Source organism: Lynx rufus, unplaced genomic scaffold (assembly GCF_022079265.1).
Source record: "Lynx rufus isolate CCGP_SWC_20201006 ecotype Redwood Valley unplaced genomic scaffold, mLynRuf1.p SCAF_12, whole genome shotgun sequence".
NCBI lineage: Eukaryota > Metazoa > Chordata > Mammalia > Carnivora > Felidae > Lynx > Lynx rufus.
The window spans coordinates 19,904,978-19,931,881 of NW_025814826.1; the positions used below are offsets into that span (position 1 = coordinate 19,904,978).

Here is a 26,904-nt window from a genome sequence, read left to right on the forward strand (position 1 = left end):
TTAGATATTCTGGATGAATAGACCCATTTCATCTTTTGTTAGTCTTTGTTTTAAAATCTAGTTTGTCTAATAGAAGTATGGCTACTCCAGCTTCAACATCAATTAGAATGCTATAGAGTTCTCCATCCCCTCACTTTCAATCTGCATGTGTCTTTAGGTCTAAAATGAGTATTGGGGTGCCTGGGTGGCTCAGTTGGTTCAGCATTCAACTCTTGGTTTGGGCTCAGGTCATGATCTCACAGTTTTGTGGGTTCAAACCTCACACTGGGCTCTGCAGTGACAGCATCAAGTCTGCTTGGGATTCTCTCTCTCTCCCCCCGCCCACCCCCCACACTTGCACTTTCTTAAAATAAACTTAAAAAAATGAGTTTCTTGTAGGCAGCATATAGATGGATCTTTTTTAAAGTCCATTCTGATACCTGATGTCTTTTTATTGAAACATTTAATCAATTTACATTGAGTGATTATTGAAAGATATGAATTTAGTGCCATTGTGTTACCTGTAGAGTTGGTGTTTCTGGTGATGTTCTCTGGTTCCTTGTAGTCTTTGCTGCTTTGGTCTTTTTTCCTTCCACTCAGAGAGCCGCCCTTAAAATTTCTTGCATGGCTGGTTTAGTGGCCACCAACTCCTTTAGTTTTTGTCTGGGAACCTCTCTCTCCTTCTATTCTGAATGACAGCCTTTCTGGGTAAAGAATTCTTGGCTGCATATTTTTCCCATTCACCAGATTTAATATTTCTTGCCACTCCCTTCTGGCCTGCCAAGTTTCAGTGGACAGGTCTGCTGCTAAGCTTATGAATCTACCCTTGTAGGGGAAGGACCTTTTGTCCCTAGATGTTTTCACAACTCTCTCCTTATCCTTGTATTTTACAAGTTTCATTGTGATGTGTTATGGGGTTGAGCTGATTTTGTTGATTTTGAGGAGAGTTCTCTGTACCTCTTGACCTTGAATGTCTGTTTCCTTCCCTAATTAAGGTAAGTTGTCAGCTATAATTTGTTCAAATAAACCTACTCCTTTTTCTTGGTCATCTTCTTCTGGGACTCCTATCATGGATATTGTTTCATTTTATGGAATCACGGAGTTCTCTAAATCTCCCCTTGTGATCTAATAATTTCCTTTCCCTCTGTTTTTCAGCTTATTTACCATAATTTTATCTTCTATGTCACCTAGTCTCTCCTCTTCTTCTTCAATCCTCATTGTGACTGTATCCAGTCGGTTTGCATCTCGCTCATAGCATGTTTTAATTTCAGCCTGGCTAGTTTTTAGGTCTAATCTTACAGCAAGGGTTTCTCTGGTGTCTTCTATGATTTTTTTCAAGTCCACTTAGTAGTCTCATGACTGTTGTTCTTTTTTTTTTTTTTTTTTTAATTTTTTTCAACGTTTATTTATTTTTGGGACAGAGAGAGACAGAGCATGAATGGGGGAGGGGCAGAGAGAGAGGGAGACACAGAATCGGAAACAGGCTCCAGGCTCCGAGCCATCAGCCCAGAGCCTGACGCGGGGCTCGAACTCACGGACCGCGAGATCGTGACCTGGCTGAAGTCGGACGCTTAACCGACTGCGCCACCCAGGCGCCCCATGACTGTTGTTCTAAATTCTTGTTCAGATATATTGCTTATATCTGTTTTGAGCAAGTCCCTATATCTGTTTTGAGCAAGTCCCTGGTTGTGATTTCCTCTTGACCCTTCTTTTGGGGAGAATTCCTCCATCTTATCATTTTGGATAAGTTTCTGTCTTTTGGGTGTTTTAAAATCTTGTTATGTTTCCTGTACCTAACAGTACTACTGTATTAAAAGGGGGTCATACACTGTCCAGGGCCTGGTGCTTCAGCAAGTATTTCTGGTGGATGCAGTGTGCACTCTGCTGTTGCGTTTTGCCTGCTCTTTCCCACTGGTCAGGCCTCTGCAGAGCTCCTCCTTGCTTGTAGTGGGGGAGTCCTTGGACCTTTAACTAGGTGTGCTTTGATTTGTTGAAGTAAGCCTGGAAAAAAAGGGAGAGGAAGCCTGATACCCAAAAAAGAAAAGGGAGACAACACTCCCCCCACAGAGAATAAAAAAACTACAATGCTGGTTCCAAAGAAAAAGAAAGGGGAAAAAAATAAAAAGAAAATTAAAAAGACTGATCCAAAAGAGAAAGGAAATTAAAAAAAAAAAAAAGCTATGAGCCTGACTCCAAAAAAAAAAAAAAAAAAAAAAGAACGAAAGAACGAACTGCTGGTGTTGTTTTGAAGCACTTAATTTTCAGTGCACTTGGTGCATGGTGGATGTTGGCTGCATTGGTCTTCTGGAGAAGACGCCTGCTGCATTGGCTCAGAGTTAGTCTTGCCCCAATAAATAAGTAGTTGCCAGGCATGGCGAGCGGGCAGAGTTTGGTGTAAGTGGGTCCTGCCTCTACTGGGGACTGTTGTGTTGCTCTTGCTCTTTCAAGTCCCATTGTGTTGGGGGGAAAATGGCACCACCCCAATCTCTCATCCCTGGAGGGTGGATCTCCTCCCCAACCCCTGACATTCAGGCAGCCCTCACAGAATGGCAAGGGCAGTCAGCTTGGCCTGCGCCACAACTCTCCTGCGTTTTTTCTTGGATGCACAGCTGGAATTCAAAACCCAAAGTCTTAAAATACCTGGCAGTGTGTGGATTTGCTCTCCTCCTCTGGAGTAGAGCCTCTCCACACTGTGTTTGAAACCCCTTGTCCTGGAAAAACAGTCCAATGCCTGCACAGTGCATGGACTCTATGGTGTAGCACCACTAAAAGCAGCAAAGGTTATATTCCTTCTGGATGCGCCTCTATCCCCTGCTGATGAAATGTCTTTGGCTGGTACCTGAAGGGTGTTGTCTTCGGGGAGGTAACATACCCTCTTCCAGAAGTACTTCAGGAAAGGGAATTTCTCTCCCAATGTACCCCTGAGATCCCTAATACAGGCTATGTACTCCAGAACCAGCACCCTCCACCCCAAGAGCATGTGCCACAGCTCCACTCTGGGTAAAGTGGTGCACTCTCAAAACCTCAGAGTTTGCGCTCCAGGTGCTGTTTGGGGATAGTGAGGGGAGAGAAAAACCCAAACTGTGACACTCAGTACTTCTTGCTCCCCAGTTCATGGTCCAGAGAGGTTTTCCTCTTGTGTAAACTCAATGCTACACTTTCTCAACCCTTCTCTTTCACTCCCTTTTGTCTCTCTGTGGAAAACATTCTCTCCTCTCCATGGCACCACTGTTTTTTCTCTCCCCAAATTCACTTCTACCCATCTTCCACCTGCCACACTATCTCCCTCCAACTGTGCAGATCCTTCCGCCACTATGCAGATCAATTTCCCGGGTGTTCCATCCAAACGATCTGATCTCAATACAGCTGTATTTGAGGGATAAGGAAAGCCCAGTGTCCACCTACTTCTCTGCCATCTTAACACTTCCCCAACATTTTCTTTATCCATTCATCTATTGATTGGCTTCTTCTATAACTTGGCTATTGTAAATAATGCTCCAATAAACACAGGGGTGTATGTATCCACTTGAATTAGTGCTTTTGTATTTTTTGGAAATATACCCAGTAATAGTGTGATTACTGAATTATAGGGTAGTTCTATTGTTAGCTTTTTGAGGAAGCTCTATACTGTTTTCCACACTGGCTGCACCAGCTTGCATTCCCAACAGTGCATGAGAGTTGTTTTCTCCATATCCTTGCCAACACTTGTTTCTTGTGTTTTTAATATTTAGCCAGTCTGATAGTTGTGAGGTATTATTTCACTGTGATTTTGATTTGTGCTTCCCTGGTGATGGTGAGCATCTTTCCATGTTTCTGTTGGCCATCTCAGATGTCTTCTTTGGAGAACTGCCTGTTCATGTCATCTGCCCATTTTTTAATTGGATACATTTTTCACTTACTTAGTTGTAAAGTTCTTTATACATTTTGGATATTAATCCTTTATCAACCTATTTGCAAATATCTTCTCTCATTCCATAGGTTGCCTTGTAGCTTTGTTGATTGTTTCCTTGCTGTGCAGAAATTTTTTATTTTGTTGTAATCCCAATAATGTATTTTTGCTTTTATTTCTCTTGCCTCAGGAACCATACCTAGAAAAATGCTGCTACAGCTGATGTCAGAGAGTGGCCCAATATTTCTTGACAATCAATTGATCATATAATTATGATGGTTTCTAAGCTCTCTATTCTGTTCCATTGCTCGATGTGTGTTTTTGTGCCCATTCCATACTGTTTTGATGACCACAGCTTTGTAATGTAACTTGATGTCTGAGATTGTGATACCTCTGGCACTGCTTTTCTTTTTCAAGATTGCTTTGGCTATTTAGGGTCTTTTGTGGTTCCACATAAATTTTCTTGGTTTTTCTAGTTCTGTGAAAAATGCTGTTGGTATTTTCATAGGGATTACATTAAACGTGTAGATTGCTTTGGATAGTAGAGAAATTTAGAACAAAATTTGTTCTTCCAATCCACCATCATGGAATGCCTTCTCATCTCTTTGCACCATCTTCAGTTTCTGTCATCCGTGTTTTATAATTTTCAGAGTATAGGTCTTTCATGTCTTTGTTTAGGTTTATTCCTATAGAACTTATTTTTGATGTAGTTGCAAATAGGTTTGATTCCTTGATTTCTCTTTCTACTGCTTCATTACTAACGTGTAGAAATGCAACAGATTTCTGCACATTGATTTTGTAACCTGTAATTTTCCTGAACTCATCAATTGGTTCTAGTAGTTTTTTGGTGGAATCTTTAGGGTTCTCTATATAGTGTCATGTCAGCTGCAAATAGTCAAAGTTTTACTTCTTCCTTACCAATTTGGATGCATTTTCTTTTTGTTGTCTTATTGCTATGGCTAGGACTTCCAGTACTATGATGAACAGTAGTGAGAGTGGACACCCTTATCTTATTCCTGACCTTAGGGGTTTTTCCACATTGAGTATGATGTTAGCTATGTGTTTTTTTACATGTGGCTTTTATTATGTTGAGGTATGTTCCCTCTAAATCTACCTCATTCAGAGCTTTTATCTGGAATAGATGTCGTACTTTGTCAAGTACTTTATGGATATATATTTTAAATACCATATTTAAAATAGTATTCTACTTTTTGCTTTATATTTAGATTTTCCTAAAAGTGACCAAATCGTAGTATAAGAAGCTCCAGTATGTTGCTCAGATTCTGTACTGTATATTTGAAAGTTGCTTAGATAGATCTTGAAAGTTCTCATTGCATGAGAAAAAAACTGTGCAGTGATGCATGTTAACTAGACATTGTGATCATTTTGCAGTATATACAAACATTAAATCATGTACTTCTGAAAGTAATGTTATAGGTCAATTATGTATAACAAGTTTGTATCAACAAAAATTAGAAAATTCGTTACTTGAATGACTATTGTATACTATGCTGGCAAGGATATAGAGAAATAGGAATTCTTATACATTTATGGTAGGAGTGGGAATTCATAAAGTTTCGATGGAGGGCAATTTGAAAAATATCTATAAATCAAAGTACATATACTCTTTGACCCAGGAATTCCATTTCTGAGAAGTTGTACTATGTATGTATTTGAAATGACTTTCCAATCAAGTTCTTCATTCCAACAATGTAATAGTGTGAGATTGGAAGCAATCTTAATATTAGAAGACAACCAAATTCCAGTATATCCGTGCAAGAGAATTCTATGCAGCCATTAAAAAAAGAACAGATTTTTTGTGTTTTGTAAGTGACGGAAGCAAGTAGTTGAACAGTGTGGGCAGTTTGTTATAACTTATGAAAAAAGTAAGAGGGGTGCCTGGGTGGCTCAGTTAAGTGTCCAACACTTGATTTTGGCTCACTCAGGTCATGATCTTATGGTTCCATGGGATCAACCCCTGCCTCAGGCTCTGTGTTGACAGCATGGAGCCTGCTTGGGATACTCCCTCATCCCCTCTCTTCCTCTTCCCCCATTCATGCTCTTTCAAAACAGACATTTCAAAAAAATTTAAAAAAGGAAGAGAAATGTCTATCTCTATATATTTATTATGTGTTTCCTTCCTCCCTCCCTCCCTGGATTTGTATCTACTATTTCTATTGGAATCTGGTAACACTGATGGCCTCTGTAGGGGAATGGTGACTATAGGAGAGAAACAGGAAGGAGACTTTTACTATACATCGTTTAAACACTTTGAATTCTGAACATCCATTTATTGTGTTAGGTATTCAAAAATAAACACATCCCACTTTTTTGAAGTCCATTTGAGCCCTACAGATGTAAAGACAAAAGGAATTACTCATTAGCAGAATAACACTGATGCACTGAGACCCAATACCCTAAATATTCATTTCCTTTAAAATAGAAACAAAAGCTGCTATCTACTCAAAGGCTTCTTTCATTTTCCTCATTTTATCAAGTTCTGTGTGAAGGTATGGATGACGACAGTTTACCACCAAACGTTAGAAATAACACCAAAATTGGAACATAACTGCTTAACTCAGAAGTGGAATGGAATGGGGTCAGGACATCACCTCAGTCAGGTGTTAGGAAATTGTAGCTTCATTTCAGCTTCAAGAATAACTGTGACTCATTTCTTAGCAGAAAATGAGATAAAGCTCATCACAAACACCATTTGTCATTTCTTTACCTGCTTGGGAGCTGTGAGAATTAAATAAACTAACATTTTATAAAGAGCTTGGAATCCCTTGATAGAAAAGTGTTACATAAGAGTTTTATAATCCTGTGCTTTCTGCATCTTTCTTAACAAAGAAAAAAAAGGTAACGTTCTGCTTACAAATGAGAAACTGAATTGATCTCTTTGGGCAGCCATACTGGCAAGAGTGCAGTTCCTACTTTTGAGGTTTGATCTGGGTTTTGTGCATCATATCCTTTTAAAAAAAAAAGGTGTTTTTTTTTTTTTAAGGTTTCATTATTTTGAGAGAGAGAGAGATCAGGGAGGGACAGAGAGACAGGGGGCAACCAAGCTCTGTGCTGACAGAGCAGAGCTTGAACCCACAAACAATATCATGCCCTGAGCCAAAATCAAAAGTTGGATGCCTATCACCCAGGCACCCTTGTGCATTTTATCCTTATACAAAATGCTTTTAGATACAAGGATAGTTTTGTTGCTATGAATTATCCTCCTCAACTATATGAGGCTTGCATTTTTGAAGTGTTTACAAATCAAGTATAGAGGGTCAATTTTGAGCTTACAATTACACGCATGTACTCTTAACCTCCCATGTTGAGATGGGTGCAGAATTTGTTCCAAACTTTTTTTTTTTTAATTTTTTTTTCAACGTTTATTTATTTTCGGGACAGAGAGAGACAGAGCATGAACGGGGGAGGGGCAGAGAGAGAGGGAGACACAGAATCGGAAGCAGGCTCCAGGCTCTGAGCCATCAGCCCAGAGCCCGACGCGGGGCTCGAACTCACAGACCGCGAGATCGTGACCTGGCTGAAGTCGGACGCTTAACCGACTGCGCCACCCAGGCGCCCCTGTTCCAAACTGTTTTAATTTTAGCAATTCTTCTTAAATCCTTTGAGGAGAAAATTTAGAAATTCATTTAACTTCTTAAATTGCAAACATTTACTCATGAAAGAGTTCTGTATTTTATTATACTTCTTTCAGGTTTATGGTGTTTCAAAAGGAAAGAAGGATATTACTAAAAGGAAGAATGGATCTATACATTTTAAATGGATATCAAATGAAACTAAGTCTCTAAAGCATGCCCATGGAGTTTTGTTAAAAAATCTTAAACAATAGGAGTTTCTTTGAAGAGTAATGGGAACATTCAGATCTGTAGTCAGTATTTACCAAGTTTCTCTTTAAGATAACCTGGGGTTGTAGTATACATTCAGTAATCTGAACAAGATTCTAAGCAAATCAGAGTTTTCCTTCCATCCTCCTTTTGAGAATAACCAAGGTACATACTTGAATCCCTAAGTGTTAAGTTATCTCTAAAGCTATTTTTCTAACCTCAGATCCAACTGAACCTAAATTCTGTAATTGTTTGGTTTTGCTTTTCTTTTTCCTCCAAACTATCTCACAAGTCTCTCTCTTTTGGTTTCTATACCATCCTATCCCCTTGACTCAGTTATAGGTATCATTAACATTTTTCATCTTTTGGATTAAGATTGTACTATATACCTTCAAAAAATGTATCTTGTGTATGAAGCATGAAAGGCAGAATTACTATGTGGAAAGAGTATGTGAGCAGCAGTTTGGTTGGAAAGGGTTAAAGGATGTTGAGAAAATGTCAATTTTTAATATCAAAAAGTTGGGTGGTACAGAGTTATGGCAGAGAGCGCTACAAGTTTTTCAACATGGGTTATCCTTATCAAATTGGTTTGTGGTTCCCTAAAACTCACGGGTGAATGAGAACATGTGTTTAAGAAAGCCAAAATTTAAGAACAGACTATACAAGAGAATAATAAAGTTATTCAAAGGCTCAGTAAGGAGAACGAACACATCTAGGTATGACAGTTGGTAAAAACTTCTGATGAGTGAACATCTGAGACTGGCCCTTTTGACAGGTAGATAAGGGAGTTATCAAAAGTAGGGAATTGACAGCCCATCCTTACCTCCTTCAAACCTTTGCTCAAATACCATCTTTTCAATGATGTCTTCTCTGATCATTTTATTTAAAAGTATATTTCATATCCCCCCCCAGCCTTCTTCCCTACTTTATTTTTCTTCCCTACTTTACAACTATGACCATGATTGGCAAAAACAAAAACAAAAACAAAACAAATTACGAGTATAACCTATCTCAATTCATTAGAATAGGTTTCATGAGTACAGATATTATTGTTGATTTTGTTTATTGCTGTAGCCCTCAGCATCTAGAACAATGCCCAGCACATGGTAGTCACCTAATATACATTTTGGAATACATTCATATATTGTATAAACAAGGCTTAGAGATGAAGACATATGGAACATTTTTGGGGAATAGTGGATAAGCAAGTTTGGCTATACAGTTAAATACGTGTAAGAGATAAATTTGAAATAAATCTGTATAGTTTCTACCACGTTCTCTTCCCCCCCCCCACCTCTGGATGGCCTAATGAATATCTCTGAGCTATTTGGTCTCTAGGTCTAGTTCCTATTCACTGCTGTACCCCCAAGGCAGAGTTTAATTCACACAATGCCCAACATACAGTATTGAATTAAAATCTATTGAGAGAGTGAACATGTTTATAAATTCTCAAGCTATGCTAGTTTTAAATTTTAAACTCCTAAGCTGTTCAGTGGGTTCACAGAGCTTATAGCTAGGAGTTCAAGAGATGGGTCAATCTTAGAGGTACCAGCTCTGTTAAAGTAACAGAGCTTGGTCAACAAATAGACCCAGAATGTGGACTGGCTCCAACTCAATAGTTTTCCTTCATTTCTGAGACAGTTGTTCCTTGCGGGCAGATGGATTTCTGCCATGTGGTGATTTAGGGACCAGACTAGAGTGGAAATGTAATCTAAGGCACTTTGCAACCCTGAGAAAATCTTAACAGATCTTTTTTTGCTCAAAACCTTTTTTGGTCTTATTTTCTTGTGTTTAGAATCTAGAAGTAGTTTTTTTTTTCCTGACCTTTTATACTCCCAATTTCTCATTTGCTTCTGCTTATAAACTGGTAAATTCCTGCCTGATCTTAACTCTTTCTTGTGATACTTTTCTATAAACAGTGAGAAGAACCAAAACATGATAATACTCTGGGTATTTGCAACAACTTTCCTTAGAGCTCTAAGATCAATAGGTACTTTGTCTTACAAGTTCTTCGGACAGTGTACCAAATGTTATGTTTGCATAATACTAGTCTTTTCTTTCCAGATTGTTATATCTATGTTCCTTTCAGCTACTTCCCAACTGCTAAGCTAATGCCATATTTATTTTTGTTTTTGTTAAGATAGTACTATAATGCACCATCTTCAGTGTTAGTTGTGGTGATGCTGACAGGTAAAATATGCTATCCCAAAATATGACTTCAGGAGTTTAGAACATGCCACCTTAAAGTATGCTGCTTTGATATATGGATTATTTTGAGCTGTAGGCACTATTAAGTAGGAAATGCAGGGAATGGCTTTTTCTTTACTCCCCTAAAAGGATATGCCATAAATACCCTCCCCCAGGAGTTTCATCAACAAGGGAAGACTGACTCTCATCACAGGAGAGATTAGAAATTGATACCACCACCAGATGAACTGTGTCACAAACTGTCATACCTCCTATTCTTCTAAATGCCCATTCATGGGAGATGCCCAGGAAAAAGTGAGTAACTCCAAGGTAGCTTAGAATTCACACTTAAGTAACATCTTAATAGAGAAAGTGAATATAAACTTCTATTTGTTTTTCTTCTGGTAATTTTTAAAAAATTATGTAGTGTCTCAGCTAAGAAATCATAAAGGTAGAGGGAAAATTATTTTTCTCCCCTACAGTGGTCAAATACAATAAAATGACTAAAATACAAGAGAAGTTTGTTCCTTAGATACATAACAAAGGTGACATTTGAGGGTGGACAACTTTTTCTTTATGTGGTAATTCAGGGATCCAGAAATTTTCCACATCATGGCTTCATCCTCTTGGGCCCTGTTATCACTATCATTCAGGCAGAAAAGGAAAGAGGATTTGGAGGGAAAACTTCTATAAAGTCTTGGCCCAGAAACAGCCCACATCACTTTTCTGTATATCCCAATGGATATGCACAATTGTAGGGACATACATAAGTAAATGAAGGGGAAGTTGGAAATATAGTGCTAAGAAGAAAAAATGGAATTTTGTTTTCTAACAGTCTGCCATACAAAGGTCACTCCAGGAATCTCTGAAAGCCCAGAGTCCTTACATCCTAATAGGTACACCGACTTATAGATGTACAATTTTACACTGTTCATAAGGTCACATTTCACTATCATCTTTAATGTTTCCTTTCTGTGTGACTAACAGTCTAAATATTTGCAAGCTTTATTCTGCATTTGTCCTTAAGATAACTTTAACATTTGTGTTGCTGAAGCTTCTGTTTTATTGAAATTACCTAGAATTCTGATTAAAAGCCTTCTTATCCATTGATGCCATTTTCTCACTTTATAGATATTGTCTAGAACACATTCATAGGTTTGATGAAGAAAAAGATGCTAAATATTATTGGTCAGAGAATTAACTTTTATGGCTAATGTCTCTTACATTTCTCATCTAGGATTAAATCCGCTTGTGATTGTATGATATGGACCTTATGTGTACAATTTGTTAAGGAATAAATTAATCTAGGCAATATCCTGAGTCCTGTGAAACTCGAAATTTAGTATGTATCATTTATCTTGACCAACACTCCTGAAAGAACTCAGGCAACCCTAAGAGATTTTGTTATTCTACAATCACTACGGTGTTTTTTTTTTGCAATCTGTAAAGTGCTCTTCTCAGTATTTAAAAGAAAATGACAAACAGGATCTGTGATAAGTGGAATCAACCTTAGATTTGTTAAAATAGAAATATCATACTCATTGTCAATGTTTCTCCTCCAATCTCTGAGCATCTCTTCCATTATTCATATTTTTATATTAGAAAAATTTTTAATGTTTGCTGTTGATTTAAATATACTAGGTTAAAACATGTTTAGTTGGTTAAAACACATTAGTCAAGAATATGAGCAATCTCCTCTAGACCAGCTCTAGCCTGCTGGTATCCAATAAATTCACCTACTTCTCAAAGATCACCAATACCTACACTGGGTCCATTTTTTCCCTCTGCTAGAATATGTTCCATGCCCTGTAACTTGTCTTTTCTCAAAATTATGATACAGATTCTTAGATCATAGTCCATTTTCAGAATGTGATGGAAATGTGAGAGAATAGAAGAACACTCATGATCAGATAGCCTCAAAGCAAATGCAATTATCAGGAAAAGATCTAAAAATACAGTTGTGGGACCATGGGAATTTTAATCACTCTACATTTATACAGCTAGAAAAACAAAATGGTAGAAAACAGGAAACTTCTTTAATCAGGCAAAGCCTTTGTGGTTGTGGCTGATGAATATGCAAAAGGTGCTCTGAATTTTTTTTAGGACACAGAATTGCCATATAGGCATCCCAATAGCTGTTTTTAGGTTAAAAGAAAGGAATTGATTTGTTAATCAAGTATATCAGAGACACAGACATTTCTGATTATATAAAAAAACAAATGACTCCTAAGCAGAACACCTGAACTCTGATTTTCAAGTTAAAATAATTCTGATAATTAGCATTATTGTATTCGTTGAATTTAGTCAACACCCTAAGGCAAAATTTTAAAGTTACATGAGGCTCTAATGTAAGATTGCATTTCTCAGAGATGGTTCCCTCCAGAAATTTGCCAGGCTCTTATAGAAATCCTACTTCCTCCATAAAACTTCCTTAAAAATTGAAGAGATGGATAATTTCTCCCTAAATTGCTATTCCTTGATCCCTTAAACCCATCATTGTACAATAATTCTTCCTACCTATATTTCATTGTTTTGATCTTTTGAATATTTATTCAGCCATACATATGCTCTTGATTAGAATCCAAGTTAAAGATGTTTTTATAATTATAGGAAAGTAGATGGATGAATTAATTTGTTCATTCATTCATTCATTCATTCATTCAAGATTTGTTGAGTTCCTACAACTGCCAGGCACCAGGGAAATAGGAGTCAGAAATTGATCCTACCCAAAGAAGAATGGTAAGTAGTATGCTTTCAGGGGTTCCCAATCCAGTAAGGGATGCACAATATGTAAAAAAGAGTAGAAATATGTATGTTCTAGCAATATGCTAGCACAAACATGGAAATGATCAATTCTCTCTGGATTTCTCTACTTTACAGATTAGAGACCAGAGGCACAGAAAAATTAGGTAACTTGTTGACACTCATACAACTAGGACATGGAAGAGTCTGAATATGAACCCAGAAAGTGTATCTCCAGAGGGCATGCTCCTATTAATCACCATGCTAACTGCTTCCCACATTTGACCTATTTAAGACCTCACATAGTTAATAAATGCATTTGGATGGTGATAGTCAATTCTTGTAGGTCATTAATACTCATTTACATTATATCAGTCATCAGGGAAGAACTTATTTCTCTACAAATGCTTGTGCATGGGAATCTATCCTAAAAACCAAGAGCACACTTTACACACTGTATGTTAGCCAATTTGACAATAAATTATATTCAAAAAATAAAAATGGTTGTGGTCCAGGTTCCATTCTTGTCACTACCAATGACCTTTGAAACCAAATAAGGCAGTGGAAATCACTCCACATTTATGCAGCTAGAAAAATATATGGTCAAAAACAGGAAACTTCTTTGATCAAGTAAAGGCTTTGTGGCTGTGGCTGATGAATATGCAAAGGCTGCTCTAAGTTAATGGGTTCAAGAAATGGCACCAAAGTATAGTTTGTATACTTCATAGAAAACTTGTTAGTCACTAAGCCCCTCTCTGCCCCTGAAAAAGGAACTAGCTCTATTCCCATATCCTTGATCACATGGTAATGTCCTTTAAAGTGGCAACGGTGAGAAATTCACATTTGACAATGAACAAATCATTCCTTTAATCCTTGGTATGTTTCCAGGTGAAATTATGAGAATAAATACAAAGGGTAACCTGTAAAGAACAGGAAAAAAAAAAAAAAAAAGGAAACCTGAGGGGTGGGTCAAGAAGGAGCAATAGTCTATGTCTCAGCTGGCTACGTTCCTGGGGTCCTGACTGTGCACATAAACTTCTTTTAGCACCAGCTGGAGTCACTCTATTCTCTTTCATCAATGCCTTTCTATTTACTATACACAATTCAGAGATTATGTCTCAGATATGCAAGAAAATCATTTCAGTGGGGATGAAATAGGGGAGAAAAAATATTGTAAGCATAAAGTGATAAATGCTAGGCTATAACTGTCTGTAGAATTCAGTGGGGTCAAAGAATTCAAGAAGTGAATGCTTTAACCTAGTCTTTCAAGATGTCCACCAAGTGGACTAAGAGAAGAGCATTCCAGACAAGAGGAATGACTTGAAAAAAAAGGCACTTAGAGAAACTACAAGTTTAGTGTAGCTAGGGTAATAAACACTGAGCCAAGTATAGTGATGGAAGCTGAGAAGTGTTTAAGAGGCAATCTGGGTGTGGTTTTGAAGGGCCCTATGGGTCATGTTCAATAATTTGAGGTCTATACTCCAGGCCAGTGATTTACCTCCCTGTGTATTAAATCACCTAGGGAGCTTTTAAAAATATACTTATAACCAAGTTTCACCTGAGGAACTTAGTCAATCTCTGGCAGTGGGGCCAAGAGTAATCTTTCCAGGGGATTTGATGTATGGTCAGGGTTGGGAATTCTTGCTGACAACGAGGACACTTAAAAGGTTTTAAGTAAACATGTGATGTGGTCAGTTTTTTATTTCAGAAAGATCACCTTGTCTACAGAATGGCGAACAAATAGGAGTCCTATGTGAGGTGACAGAAAGGCAATTTGGGAAACTGGTGCAATTCAGGCTGAAGAAGATAAGGGCCACAACTGTGGCAATGAGAAAGCAGAGGAGAAGTGAAGTAGTTGCCATCTTCCATTCTGGATCTGGCAACAGACTAGAACAGCTATGTGGGTGGAGGATGAGGTGGATTATAAAAATGACAACACTTTTTTCCTCATGTTTCCACAACTTGCAATCACCTCATCAAGAACCAGAGTCTGTTTTTCCACCCCTTGAATCAGGACTGGCCCTGTGACTTACTTTGGCTGGTAGAATGTGGCAGAAGTGATGTTACTGGAGTTCCAACTTTGGTTCCAGGAACTTTGTCAGTTTTCTCTTAGTCTTGGATCCCCTGAGTAAATAAACCCAGGCTAGCCAAATAGATGATGAGAGACACATGGTCCAATTGTCCTGTCATCCCAACTCACAGCCTGCCAACCACTAGACATGAGTGAGGCAATTATAGGTGATGGCAGATACATGAACCATCCCATCTGAGATCATCTTGTGTGGAAGACTGTGCTGGACCTAACCTCTTAAACTGTCCAGTTACAAGAACTTTAGGGATGGCAGATATCAAGAGCAACTACTTTAAAGTTCAAAAACTAGTCAAACAAACTAGGTTGTTTAAACATCAAAATTGGAAAGTCTTACAAAGGAAACAGTCAACTTAAAATACTATGGTATTGGCCCAAAGTCATGTCTACTTAGTTGAGTAAAGAATCACTAAGGTAATCATTGTAATAATGCGATAGAAGGTCTTGTACTTTTGAAAGAATGTTTTTAATGTATTCCTATTTTTCCATGTATTGTATTGTTTCTCTTAATATGTTTTGTTATTGAGTTTACTAATTATCACTAGGCACACAGAGAAAACTATATTCCACATCTCAAATTGGTATTCCTGAAATTTAATCCACAACTACATTTGGACATCTGCCTGGATTATGAGGAACTTTTTCTCTTTCAAAAATCATGCCAGAGAAAGCAAAAGTAATGTTGGTTGATGATTTACAAAGGCTCTAACAAAAAAAAAATGGAAATTTTATTTCCTGCCTCAAACAAAGTTTTTGTTTCTTCTTCACTTTTATCTTTCATTATCATTTATAATACTCGTGTGTGTGTTCAGGTAGCTCACCAAGTTTCTGGCTGTTTAAGGCCATTGTATTGGATTTTCATTGCTTAATTACCACTGATGTAGCATTTCTGTTTTATCTCACCATTTAACCAAAAGTGGCTTGATTTTTTTGTCCAGGGTGTCAAAGGGTTGAAATCAAGATGTCAGCTCAGGCTGTGGTCTCATCTGGGACTCAGGATCTTCTTACATTCTCCCTGGTGCTGGTGAAATTTATTTGCTTGTGGTTATACACTGAGGCCTGTCTCTGTTTTCCCTCTAGTCAACTGAGGACAGCTTTCAGCAACTAGAGCCTCCTGAAATTTCTTGCTACGTGGCAGTTCTTAGCACGATGTTTGATTTCCTCCAGGCCAGCAGGAGTGCATTTCTCTGATTTCCTCTTTTGCAACCAGCTAGAGGGAACATTATTTCTCCCTGATTAGGTCAGACGCACCTGGACAACCTCCCTGTTAAAAAGTGAAATGATTTGGGACTCTAGTTAAAGCTCCAAAATCCTTTTATAGCAGTACCTAGATTAGTGTTTGATGGGATACCTGGGGGAAAGTGTATATACCAGGGCCAAGAATCTTGAGGGCCATCTTAGAATTCTGCCTACCACACCCGTGATTAAGAGATCCTATAATGGCACCATCGGTTACTACTGAAAATGGAAACAAATGACTCCAGTAGAATGAATCCTATCACCCATCCTCTTCTTCACAAGTTTCCCAATCAATAAACTGCCCAGTTGCATGTTGGAGCTCTTCAAGGTGTAGAGACCACAAGTATTCCAAAGCTCCTGTAGATCCAGGTGTCTGACTTGAAAGACCACCAAGGAGGATTACACAACAGTCAACTTCAGCACAAGGCTGAGGAGGGGGAGTCACACCTGGCAAAGGCAGCTGTGAATTTCACATATAAGCAAAGGAGAAGGGACAATGCAGTTTTCCCCCAAGGAATTGTGCAATTTTTGACATGGCACTCACTGGCACCTGTCAAACCAATGAATATTTTTGAGGCTATGTTTTAGTTTGAAAAAATGTCAAACTTTTAGGTACAGAAATTTTTTTTTTATCCAGTACTCTGATGTTAGAGCTGGAAACAAGCATCATTAGTTTTTCTTTTAACAGGATCTGTCAATTCTATATAGAAACTTTGTGGTCTTATATAAGGCCAACTCTGTTCTTTCCAAGCACAAAGAATTTGTGAAGAAATATAGGCAGAACATAGTGTTCAGACTCTAATTTTGCTCACCTGCAAACTGTCTCCCTTCCATCATAACTTTATTTAAATCATGGCTATGCTCTTAATTAACAATTTAATTGGTTGGTGCTTTCTCATTCCATTTCTCTGGAGGCATGGTTTTCTGTTTAACTTTCTTGTTTTAATTCTTCAGCCAAACCATAAAATTTAATTAGGAAAGTAACCAGCTTTGTAACAGCGGTTCTAGGTCTAATTAGCTATTCTGTAACTGTATCTTCTCAGATTTCACTCAACATGGCATATACATTTTGCATTTGTTCATGTTTCAGATAAGATGCTGTGAATTTATAGCTTAAGCATGTAACCCCAATCACTTTTCCAAAGATGATTGGTTGTAGCCGGTGAAGTCAAAAAAATTAACTTAAAGCATCGATATATGCTATTAAACTAAAGGCCACTGAAAAGCCAGGATGTAGGGTGGTTACCTTACCATGTGTTACTTTTATGTTGCTGTTCTATTCCTGTAGAGAAAATTACCACAAACTCACCAGCCATTTACCATTTCATAGTTCTGTAGGTCGTAAGTCCAGACACAGTTGACTGGATTTTCTTTTCAATGTCTCACTGGGCTAAAAGCAAAGTACCAGCTGGGATGTAGCTTCATTTGGACCTCAGGGTCATTTTCCAAGCTCAGATGGTTGAGGCAGAATTCAGCTCCTTAGAGTTGTAGGACTGACATTCCCATATCCTTGCTGCTTATCAGCTGGGGGTGGCTTTCATCAGGTAGGGTCAGTAGCATTTCTTATCACATGGCTCCCATGGATGGTTCACAACTTGGAAGTTTGATTCTCTTTTGAGACAGCAGGAGCACTTCTTTGACTTCTTCCTCCATGAACAGCTGGAGGAAACACTCTGCTTTTAAATAGCTCATCTGATTAGGTGAGGCCCATCTCAGGTTATCTCCCTTCTGTCTCTCAGGGAGATGACTATCCCATCACATTCACAGGCTCTGGCCACACTCAGAGGAGAGATTATGTAAGGTGGATACACCAGTGGGTAGAAATCTTGGCACCATCTTGGAATTCTGACTACCACACTGTGTTTTAGGGAAAGGAGGCAACTAAAAGCTCCCCTCCCCTTGGAGGAGGTGCATGGAGTGGGGGTGTGAGCAAAGGAGCTGTTAACAACAGTACCAATTCCATCCCATCAGCTCCACAGGGCACAAGATGACAGACAGTCATGTTCTTTGTTGTCTGCCGGCTGCTTTCTTTGCCTGGCCAGAATTGCTGTTTTCAGTGGTGCAAGTGGATCACTCGATGATATCATTTGAATTTAAAATGACATCCAGTTAGCATGATGCTTTTAGAAAGCAAATTTATTTAAGCTCAGTGCTCAAATCTCAGCCCCATAAAACTATTTCTTTAACAAAAAGAAATGAAGTAATGTGCAGAAAAAATTAACACAGCAGGCCTGAATCTGCTGTTGTTAGGTCTGCTTGCAAGTTTGGCCATTAGCTGGCATCTGGAAATTTAGGGTGGTAGGATACCTCCTGAAATCTAAGGAGTGGCTCATGCACACCCAGACTGCACAAACTATATAGTTCATGCTGAACACCTGCTTTGCTTTGGAGAATCCGGAATTTTGGTATGTGCTTGGCAGAGGGGGCCTACATGACTAGGCCCAATAAAAACCCTGTACACTAAGTCTATAATGAACTTCCTTGGTGGACAATATTTCACATATGTTCTCACAACTCCTTGATGGGGGAATTAAGAACACCCTGTGTAACTCCACAAGGAGAAGCTTCTTGGAAGCCTGTGCCTGGTTTCACCTGCATTTCATGTCACATGCTTTTTCTCTTTGTAGGTTTTGCTTTGTATCTGCTATAATAAATCATAGCCATGAGTAGGATTATCAGCTGAATTTAAGTCTTGCAAATTTCTGAACCTGGGGGTGGTATGTGCGACTCAAGGAATAAAGTAAATGAGAACATGGCTGTGTGCACATTGAGTCTAGGCTCCGTGTCCCAGCAAAGTTGGCCTATTCCTCTCCATTGAGAAAATGATCAGAGTAAACAGAGGCAGGAGGCAGGAAGGCTTCACATGGGTTCTAGAGCATTGGGCACTGTCTAGATGTGTGCTCCAACTCCACACTGTGACCCAGGGCAAGTTACTTAACCTCTGTCTTGCCCAATTTCTTTAGCTATAAACAGCAATAATAGTATCCACCTCACAGAGTTGTTCGAAGGGGACAATTTATACGAAGCAGGTGGCCTTGGGACTAGCACATAGTGCCTAAGAGGGGCTGGATTCTCTGTGGTGTGGAGCCACTAGAACATCAACATTCTGGTATTAACCCCTGTTCTTCCCTTCAACTCTGCTCCCCTCTTCCTCACCAGCCCCCTCTCCTTCCCTCCCTTTAGTTGTCCTCTAAAGCTCCTTTGCATCCAAACCATGTCTCCTACTCCCTACTTCCTTTCCTCAAGGACTCAATGAACATATACAGCAATTTTTTTTAAGTGTGTACAGAAGTGTGCCCAGAAAAGGGCACAATATCATGTATTCTCAGTGTTCAGTCTGACCTATGCTCAACATCTTTTTGTTCCATCTACTACGATTTACAAGAGATTTTAAGTAACCCTCCCAGCCCTCACTGATGTAATTTTATTGCTTTTGATAATGACATGGGATCATCACATATGCAACTATGCAATTTCATTTTTATAACTTTGTAAGGCCTCCCATGCAAATATATTTACAAATGGGGGGAGGAATCGTTTCACAGATGTTTTCTCCCAAAGTTTGGTTAAGCATATTTGTTCCATGAAATACTGGACTCCATGACGTAAAGTGGCTATTTTCCCGATAGTGTATCTAAAACACAATTTTAATGGAGACAGAAAATTCTATTTGAAAGCTGCTCTGCTTCTTTGCAAATGTTAAGTCCCTGGTGGGCTGTTTAGGTAGTGTTGAGATATTGCTGCTGAAAAGACTATAGTGGGGTTGATGATCATACATGACCAGAGGAAAGTTTGTGTCAATATCCTGAAGCAGAAATTCCTTTGAGAAGATGAAGTTTAGGACATGCCTGGAGAGCAGTCTCTGGTATTGGATACAATCACAACAATTTGGGGTGAGCTCCTGCATTTTCACTCTGAGCCCTCGTCATGAGACCCAACATTAAGTTGGACAGTGCATATGTAAAAGCTGGGAGTGAGGAGGAAGGACAGAAGGGGATAAACTCAAAGTTCCAAACTTCATTTGCAAGTGCATTCAATATTTGAAGGAAAGATGTCAAAGGGAAAAATCAAGTCAAAAAGAAAAGACCGAAAGTTCGATAACTGCATCTCATGAAGACACGGAGTCTATCCCTCCTCTCTCATCTCCCTAACATCTTCTCCAGGTAGGATTGTCCTGTAGTCATCCAGGACATGTGCTTTTCTATCCCATATTGAAGATTAATGAGGCCTTCTTGGTAACCTGATTTGCTATCCATTAAAATGAAGCTAAACCACTACATATTTTGCAGTCTTGCCTTTGTTCTTCATAGGCATAGAACAAAAGCCCATCACCACACTTCTCATTATAACTTTTTAGCTAAAGCTAACACTCAATTATATGCAATAATCTGGAGATGAGAAATTCTCTAACTCTGAAATCCACAAAATTCATCAAAGATTGAATAATCAGAGCCCTTCAACCTTTGCCAACAGAATTTTCTAATCAGACCCACTGAAACATACCAAAATTAATTAACTTGAATTTTTTAAAAAATTTCCTCACTTCTGCTTGAAGTTTTAATTAAAATGAAGTGTAGATGATCAGCAGGAAAATTTTAAGAAGGAAAAGTAAAAGTGAAGCTCTAGAAAATTATAAACTAAGTTTACCTATTCATTAAAAACAACAAAAAACATTTACTGAACTTGTAGGATATTCCTGACACTGACAATACGGCAATGAAAAAATAGATAAGAGCTCTCTCACAAAGCTTACATTCTACTAAGGGAGATGGAAAATAAATGAACCCATAACTAGATAATGGGTCAGATAGATCATATTTTGAGTAACCTTAACTTATTCTTTAAAAGCTCTTTCAAGTTCTCCCTTAGCATTTTCTTCCCTTGGCTAATAAACTCCACTTACTCAATTCCTGTAGCAAAGCCCTGTAAACACATTATAAGCATTATAAGTGAGTGGACGCTTTTTTACCTTAAGTTGGTGGTACATTTTCTTCAGTGCATTTGCTTCTTCTTCTGTACTGGGAGTAAGTCTGATCACCTTATCACTATAAGAAAGGGGAAAAATGGTGTTATTCATCTTTCAAAACTAAAGATTTAGCCATCTCTATCTGCTCGCTTTTTTAGCAACTGCCTTTGCAATTAAGAAGAGAAATAGCTGGGGCGCCTGGGTGGCGCAGTCGGTTAAGCGTCCGACTTCAGCCAGGTCACGATCTCGCGGTCCGGGAGTTCGAGCCCCGCGTCGGGCTCTGGGCTGATGGCTCAGAGGCTGGAGCCTGTTTCCGATTCTGTGTCTCCCTCTCTCTCTGCCCCTCCCCCGTTCATGCTCTGTCTCTCTCTGTCCCAAAAATAAATAAACGTTGAAAAAAAAAATTTAAAAAAAAAAAAAAAGAAGAAGAGAAATAGCAAAACTGTGGACTAGACTGACACCAGCAATACCTGCACCAGCAGGTATTTTATCCAGTTATTGTTACTCTCTGATCACATTGGTCTTTTTCCCCCCCGCCTTAGAACTATTTATTTTGGGGCCCCTGGGTGGCTCAGTCAGTTAAACAACTGATTTGGTTCAGCTGAGATTATGACCTCAGGGTTCATGAGTTCGAGCCCCATGTGGAGCCCTGTGTTGGGCTCTGTGCTGCCAGAGATGAAACTGCTTGGGATTCTCTCTCTCCCTGTCTCTCTGCCCCTCCCCATGCTCATGCATATGCTCTCACTCTCTCTCTCAAAATAAACTTCAAAAAATAATAAAACTATTTGTTTTTTAATCAGCTTTTGAAAATTACAAACTCACACTTAAGCAGAGAAAGTCCAAAAACACAGGGACAGGGGTAACAGGAGCAAGGATTTTCATGAATAGCTCAGAGAAGATACTAAGAAAGCAATTTCTGATGACAGAGGTAAAAGCACTCTTTAAAACTTAATGCTGAGAAGGAAAGTGACTTCCAAGAAGAGAATTTATGAAAGCCATACAACATGGAACGTTTCTTCTGATTTGGATTCTTCCCACTGAGAACAGTAGAGAGAAGCCCATCTCTATGGGTCATCTTATTTCTACAGTATGGAGCTTCCCAACTGGCATGGGGGGACAAATTAGAGGGCCATCAATTGTTCAGGTGTCCCACAAGATGCTGATGGCTATAAAAACTTTTAAGTGATAAAAACTTAAAATTGAGTTTTACTGCCATTAAAATTGTACCAAAGCTGAGATGATATTTGAACACTCTAAAATTTCTTTCAGTAAAGATCCTGAATTGTCTGAGAAGACTAGATGAGTCATTCTCTATAGCAGTGACCTCCCCACAAGGTATGTCAAAGAGGTATCATTATATCATGATGAGGACAGGTTGGAAAGCACAGCTCTAGTATATAATAATCACAACTGCTCAATGTGTTTTGCATATAGTTATTTATTAATGGCTGGTATAAAGGAGATCATTGAGAGCAATTGATTTCTAGAAATTTAAGTTTCCTGTACTAAATAGGTACAACCAGAATATTTTTCATAACCCTTTATAGCATTTTACAATGACTGAAGATAAAGATTATTAATACCATATATACATGTACATATATATACATACAGCACAAAACAAAAACTCTAGCAGTTGACCCACAACTTCTCTCTCCAGCCTCAAAGGTATACTGGAACAAGGATAGGATTGGCATATTTTTCTATGATTTTACTACTTAGATGAATAGTCGTGTTCAAGGCTAGGTAAGATTAATATGGAGGTCATTAGACCCCAAGGGAGTCTTCCAGATTTGTTGGAAAATTATTCCTTAGGGCTATGTGTTCATTTCCAATCACTTTAGCTTTGTTATCTCAAATGATCCTGTTATACCTTCTTTAGGTCTATGAATTAAAAGGCCCTTGACTTGTTGATAATTTAGTATGTTTTAGGCACTACTAACCTAATGTCACTTAGGTTTCCTCAGAACCACACAAAACCACCTCTCAGTATCAATGTCATGCAGTCTATTTTCCCAGGAAAAAATAAAAGTACAGGGAAAGAAAAAACCAAGTCACTGTGAAGCAGTTCCAAACATGACTTTGTAATTTAAATGTAATTCACACCTTTTCTCTTTCATTTCTGGTACACAGTTCTCTGTCCTTTATTTTTCCTGGCTTCATCATATTCTGGCCTCTCCCACCTGACCCAATATAATTCTTGGCAGAGAAAGGCAACTCCGCTGGGTGATATGGTTGTTTTTGAGGGATGGATCACTTGACAGCTTGCTGAAACACACCTCCATCTGGGCCCTTATCACCTCCTCAAGAGTGCAAAGAAAGCAATCTGAAGCTGTTTTACAGCCATAGGAAGATTTCTTTTTCTTAAATGATGGATAATGCAACCTGGCAACTGGTTCTTCTCCTGTGAGATGGGAGGATAAAAGGATAAAAGATGACCACTCCTGGGACTATTTAATTCTGAGAGTGATTGCTCAAACCCAGCTTTGTCACCTTTATCACAAAAAGTTCACTTCATCATAACTTGTAGAAATTCTCAAGTGTGACTTGAGATATGTGTTTATTACTATTTGATTACTTATCAGAGAAAAAGGAGAATAAGGAAAGTTATTTAGGAAAACCCAATAAATTTCATATATTTTAAACCCGTACGTTTTATTACACTAACCAGTAACTGAAACCAACAAGAGTGCTCTATTCAGTGTGCAAAACTAAATGCCCCCCCCCCCCGCCCACCCCAAATGCCCCACTTGTTCAACCAAATAGCTTACTCTCCCTAGATCTGATAGCTAGTCTTTTCTGAAGTGGCCAATAATCCAGTACTACAAACAGGAAGGTTTCAGAATGTAAAGTAGCTCCTGGAACTCAGAGGAAAAACTAGCTAAACATAACCATTAAAGATGGTTGGAGAGGCTTTCCTTAGAACTGATTTTTTCAACCACTAGGTGGCAACATCAATTTAAGACCCCCTTTGCTACCCTTTGGGATTGAGAGAAATCACAGGTCTGAATAGGGGCTGAGGTTAGAGAGCTGACTGGGTATGCACATGTGTTTGTAAATCAGGTATTTCAAGCTCAGGAAATCTATATAGTTTACTTAGAAAGCATAGGCACTTTCAATTTTAAGTATGTCATATAGAGGCAGGATATTCCAGACAGCTAATTGCCGAGTAACTCTATATTCACTCATGATATACTTCAATTTTGCCCCTTACCTTCCAGGACTAATTAAGTTATGTTGCTATAACGCTAGCACCAAGCTGCAAGTTGATTACTGATCCTTATGTACAGTAACAACCATAGGAATATTAAACACACTTAATCAATGTAAAAAGCATTATTAAATGCATAATAAGAACATACACATCGAGAAGAGTATTTAGCAAAAGAATACCTTCTCTACCTTTTTACAATCTTCCTGGACTTCAGTTTCCTCATCAAAGGAGTGAGCAGTGAACTAACTCATTTTCCTTTTCAAGTTCTAAAACTATGCTGCTCAAAGCTGATGCCTACCATATTTATTGCTATGCCTTGACTGCAACTCCTATGGGAGAAAGCCTGTTTTATGGGCAACTGGAGAGTCCACAGACTCCTTTTGAAAGACATAGATCTGAAACTCCAGGTATTTCCTCCTGGATCTTGGCATAAACTTTCACAATTAATTCCATTATTAAACTCTAAGTTTCTTTGTAAGTTATAGAGCCAATTTATAAATCTATGCTTGTAAAAATAAATCATAGCAGATACAAAATAAAATTCCCCTCCCAGTTCTCTTTCATGCCAACTCTCCCATTGTCCCCTAGTGGCCACTGTTAATTTTTCTGTGATTCATTCCTGGCTGTCTTGCATTTACACATGGGTATATTCACATACGATGGTTTCGCAACATCTCGTAATTTGCTTTTAATTTTCACTTAATATGCAACTTTTAAAACACTTTTTAAAATAAACAGCTGGACTCTATGTGTTACTGTTTTGTTTTGGGGTTTTACGCCTATATTCATAAGGGAGACATTTTAAAAAATAAGCTTTTTATAAACAAACATGTTCTTTTTGAATTACCCTTTTTTGATTTTTGGTATCATTAAAAGCTAGCCTCACAGAATTGGAAATTTCCCAGCTTTGTAATATGCCTTGACAACTCGAATGGCACAGAAACTGTGTCCCTGATTGTTTTGTAGAATACACCCATAAAGTTACTCAAGGTGAAACAAACTCTTTTCGACAGTTTAGGGTCAGATATCTACCTTCTGATCTCTTAAGTGGATATTGGTCTATTCAGTTTTCTTCTGGGCTTCTTGAGTTAATTTTGCTAATTTACATTTCCTGAAAAACTTATAGAAGATAAACTTAATTAAAATGTCTTATATTTAAGGCATCTTATCTTCATCTGTAGTTTTGTCCCTTTCTATGTGCTAATTTGTGATTTATTTTTACTTTTTATTATTTTAGAAAGAGAGAGTGCACAAGTGGGGGAAAGGGAAGAGGGGTAGAGAGGGGTAGGAAGAGGGAAAGAGACAGATACAGACACACACACAGAATACCTTAAGCAGGCTCTATGCTCAGCCGGGCTCAATCCCAAGACCCTGGGATCATGACCTGAGCTGAAATCAAGAGTCAAAGGCTAAACCAACTAGGCAATCCAGAGGTTCCTGTTTGTGATTTTAAATAAAAATTCTTCAGACTTGGGTGTCTGGGTGGCTCAGTCGGTCGAGTGACTGACTGGCTCAGGTCATGATCTTGCAGTTTGTGAGTTCGAGCCCCGCATCGGGCTCTGTGCTGACATCTCAAACCCTTGAGTCTGCTTCGGATTCTGTGTCTCCCCCTCTCTCTACCCCTCCCCTGCTCATGCTCTGTGTCTGTCTCTCAATAATAAATAAATGTTAAAAAAAATTCTTCAGACTTTCTAAGAATTGGTTTTTTTCTAAAAAAAAAATCTAAAGATTGTTTTTTTTTTTTTTTAAATCATTGTTTTGGGGTGCCTGGGTGGCTCAGTCAGTTAAGCATCTAACTTCAGCTCAGGTGATAATCTCTCGGTTTGTGGGTTCAAGCCCCATGTCAAGCCCCTCTGAGCTGTCAGCACAGAGCCTAGAGCCTGTTTCAGATTCTGTGTCTCCCTCCCTCTCTCTGCCCCTCCCCTGTTCACACTCTCTGTTTCAGAAATAAACATTTAAAAAAAATCATTGTTTTTGTCAACAAATTGTTTTTTGTATGTATATGTTTTCTACTATATGAATTCTGTCTTCTTTAGGTCTATTTTGTTACTCACGTTTTAATAGGTGAATAATATTCCATTGTGTGTATGTGTATATATATACATATCACAATTTCTTTATCCATTCATTCATTGATGGTCACTTAGTTGCTTCACTATCTTGGCTATTGTAAATAATGCTACAGTAAACATGGGGTACAGATACCTTTATGAATTAGTGTTTTATCTCTTGATAAACACCCAGAAGTGGAATTACTGGATCATATGGTAGTTGTAATTTTTAAGGGATCTCCATACTGTTTTCCATAGTGGCTATACCAGTTTATATTTCCATCAACAGTGTACAAGGCATTCTTTTTTTCCACACCCTCACCAACATTTATGGTTTTAATAGCTATTCTAACAGAAGGGGAGTGATATTGTATGTTGGTTTTGATTGGCATTACCCTGATGATTATGTTGTGCACCTGTTCATGTGCCTGCTGTCTATCTGTACATCTTCTTTAGAAAAATATGTATTTAGATCTTCTGCCTATTTTTCAGTTTTTGGCTATTGAGTTGTATGAATTCTTTATTTCAGATACTAGCCACTTATGGAACAGGTGATTTGTAAATAATTTCCCCCATTTGGTAGGCTGCCTTTACATTCTGTGATGGTTTTCTTTACTGTGCAGAAGCTTCATCTCATGTAACCCCAACTTGTTTATTTTTGCTTTTGGGGTCAGATTGAAAAATCATCACCAAGGGCTATGTCAAA

General features: G+C 38.4%; 1 protein-coding gene across 1 annotated transcript in view; it reads right to left on the reverse strand.

The window, feature by feature from the left end:
- The window catches only part of CPA6 (carboxypeptidase A6), a 313,869-nt gene that overhangs the window by 153,682 nt on the left and 133,283 nt on the right, over positions 1-26,904 (reverse strand). Inside the window, exon 2 of the mRNA XM_047073812.1 lies at positions 20,937-21,012. Within this exon, the coding sequence (XP_046929768.1) occupies positions 20,937-21,012 (76 nt within the window). The remainder of the gene's footprint in view (positions 1-20,936; positions 21,013-26,904) is intronic.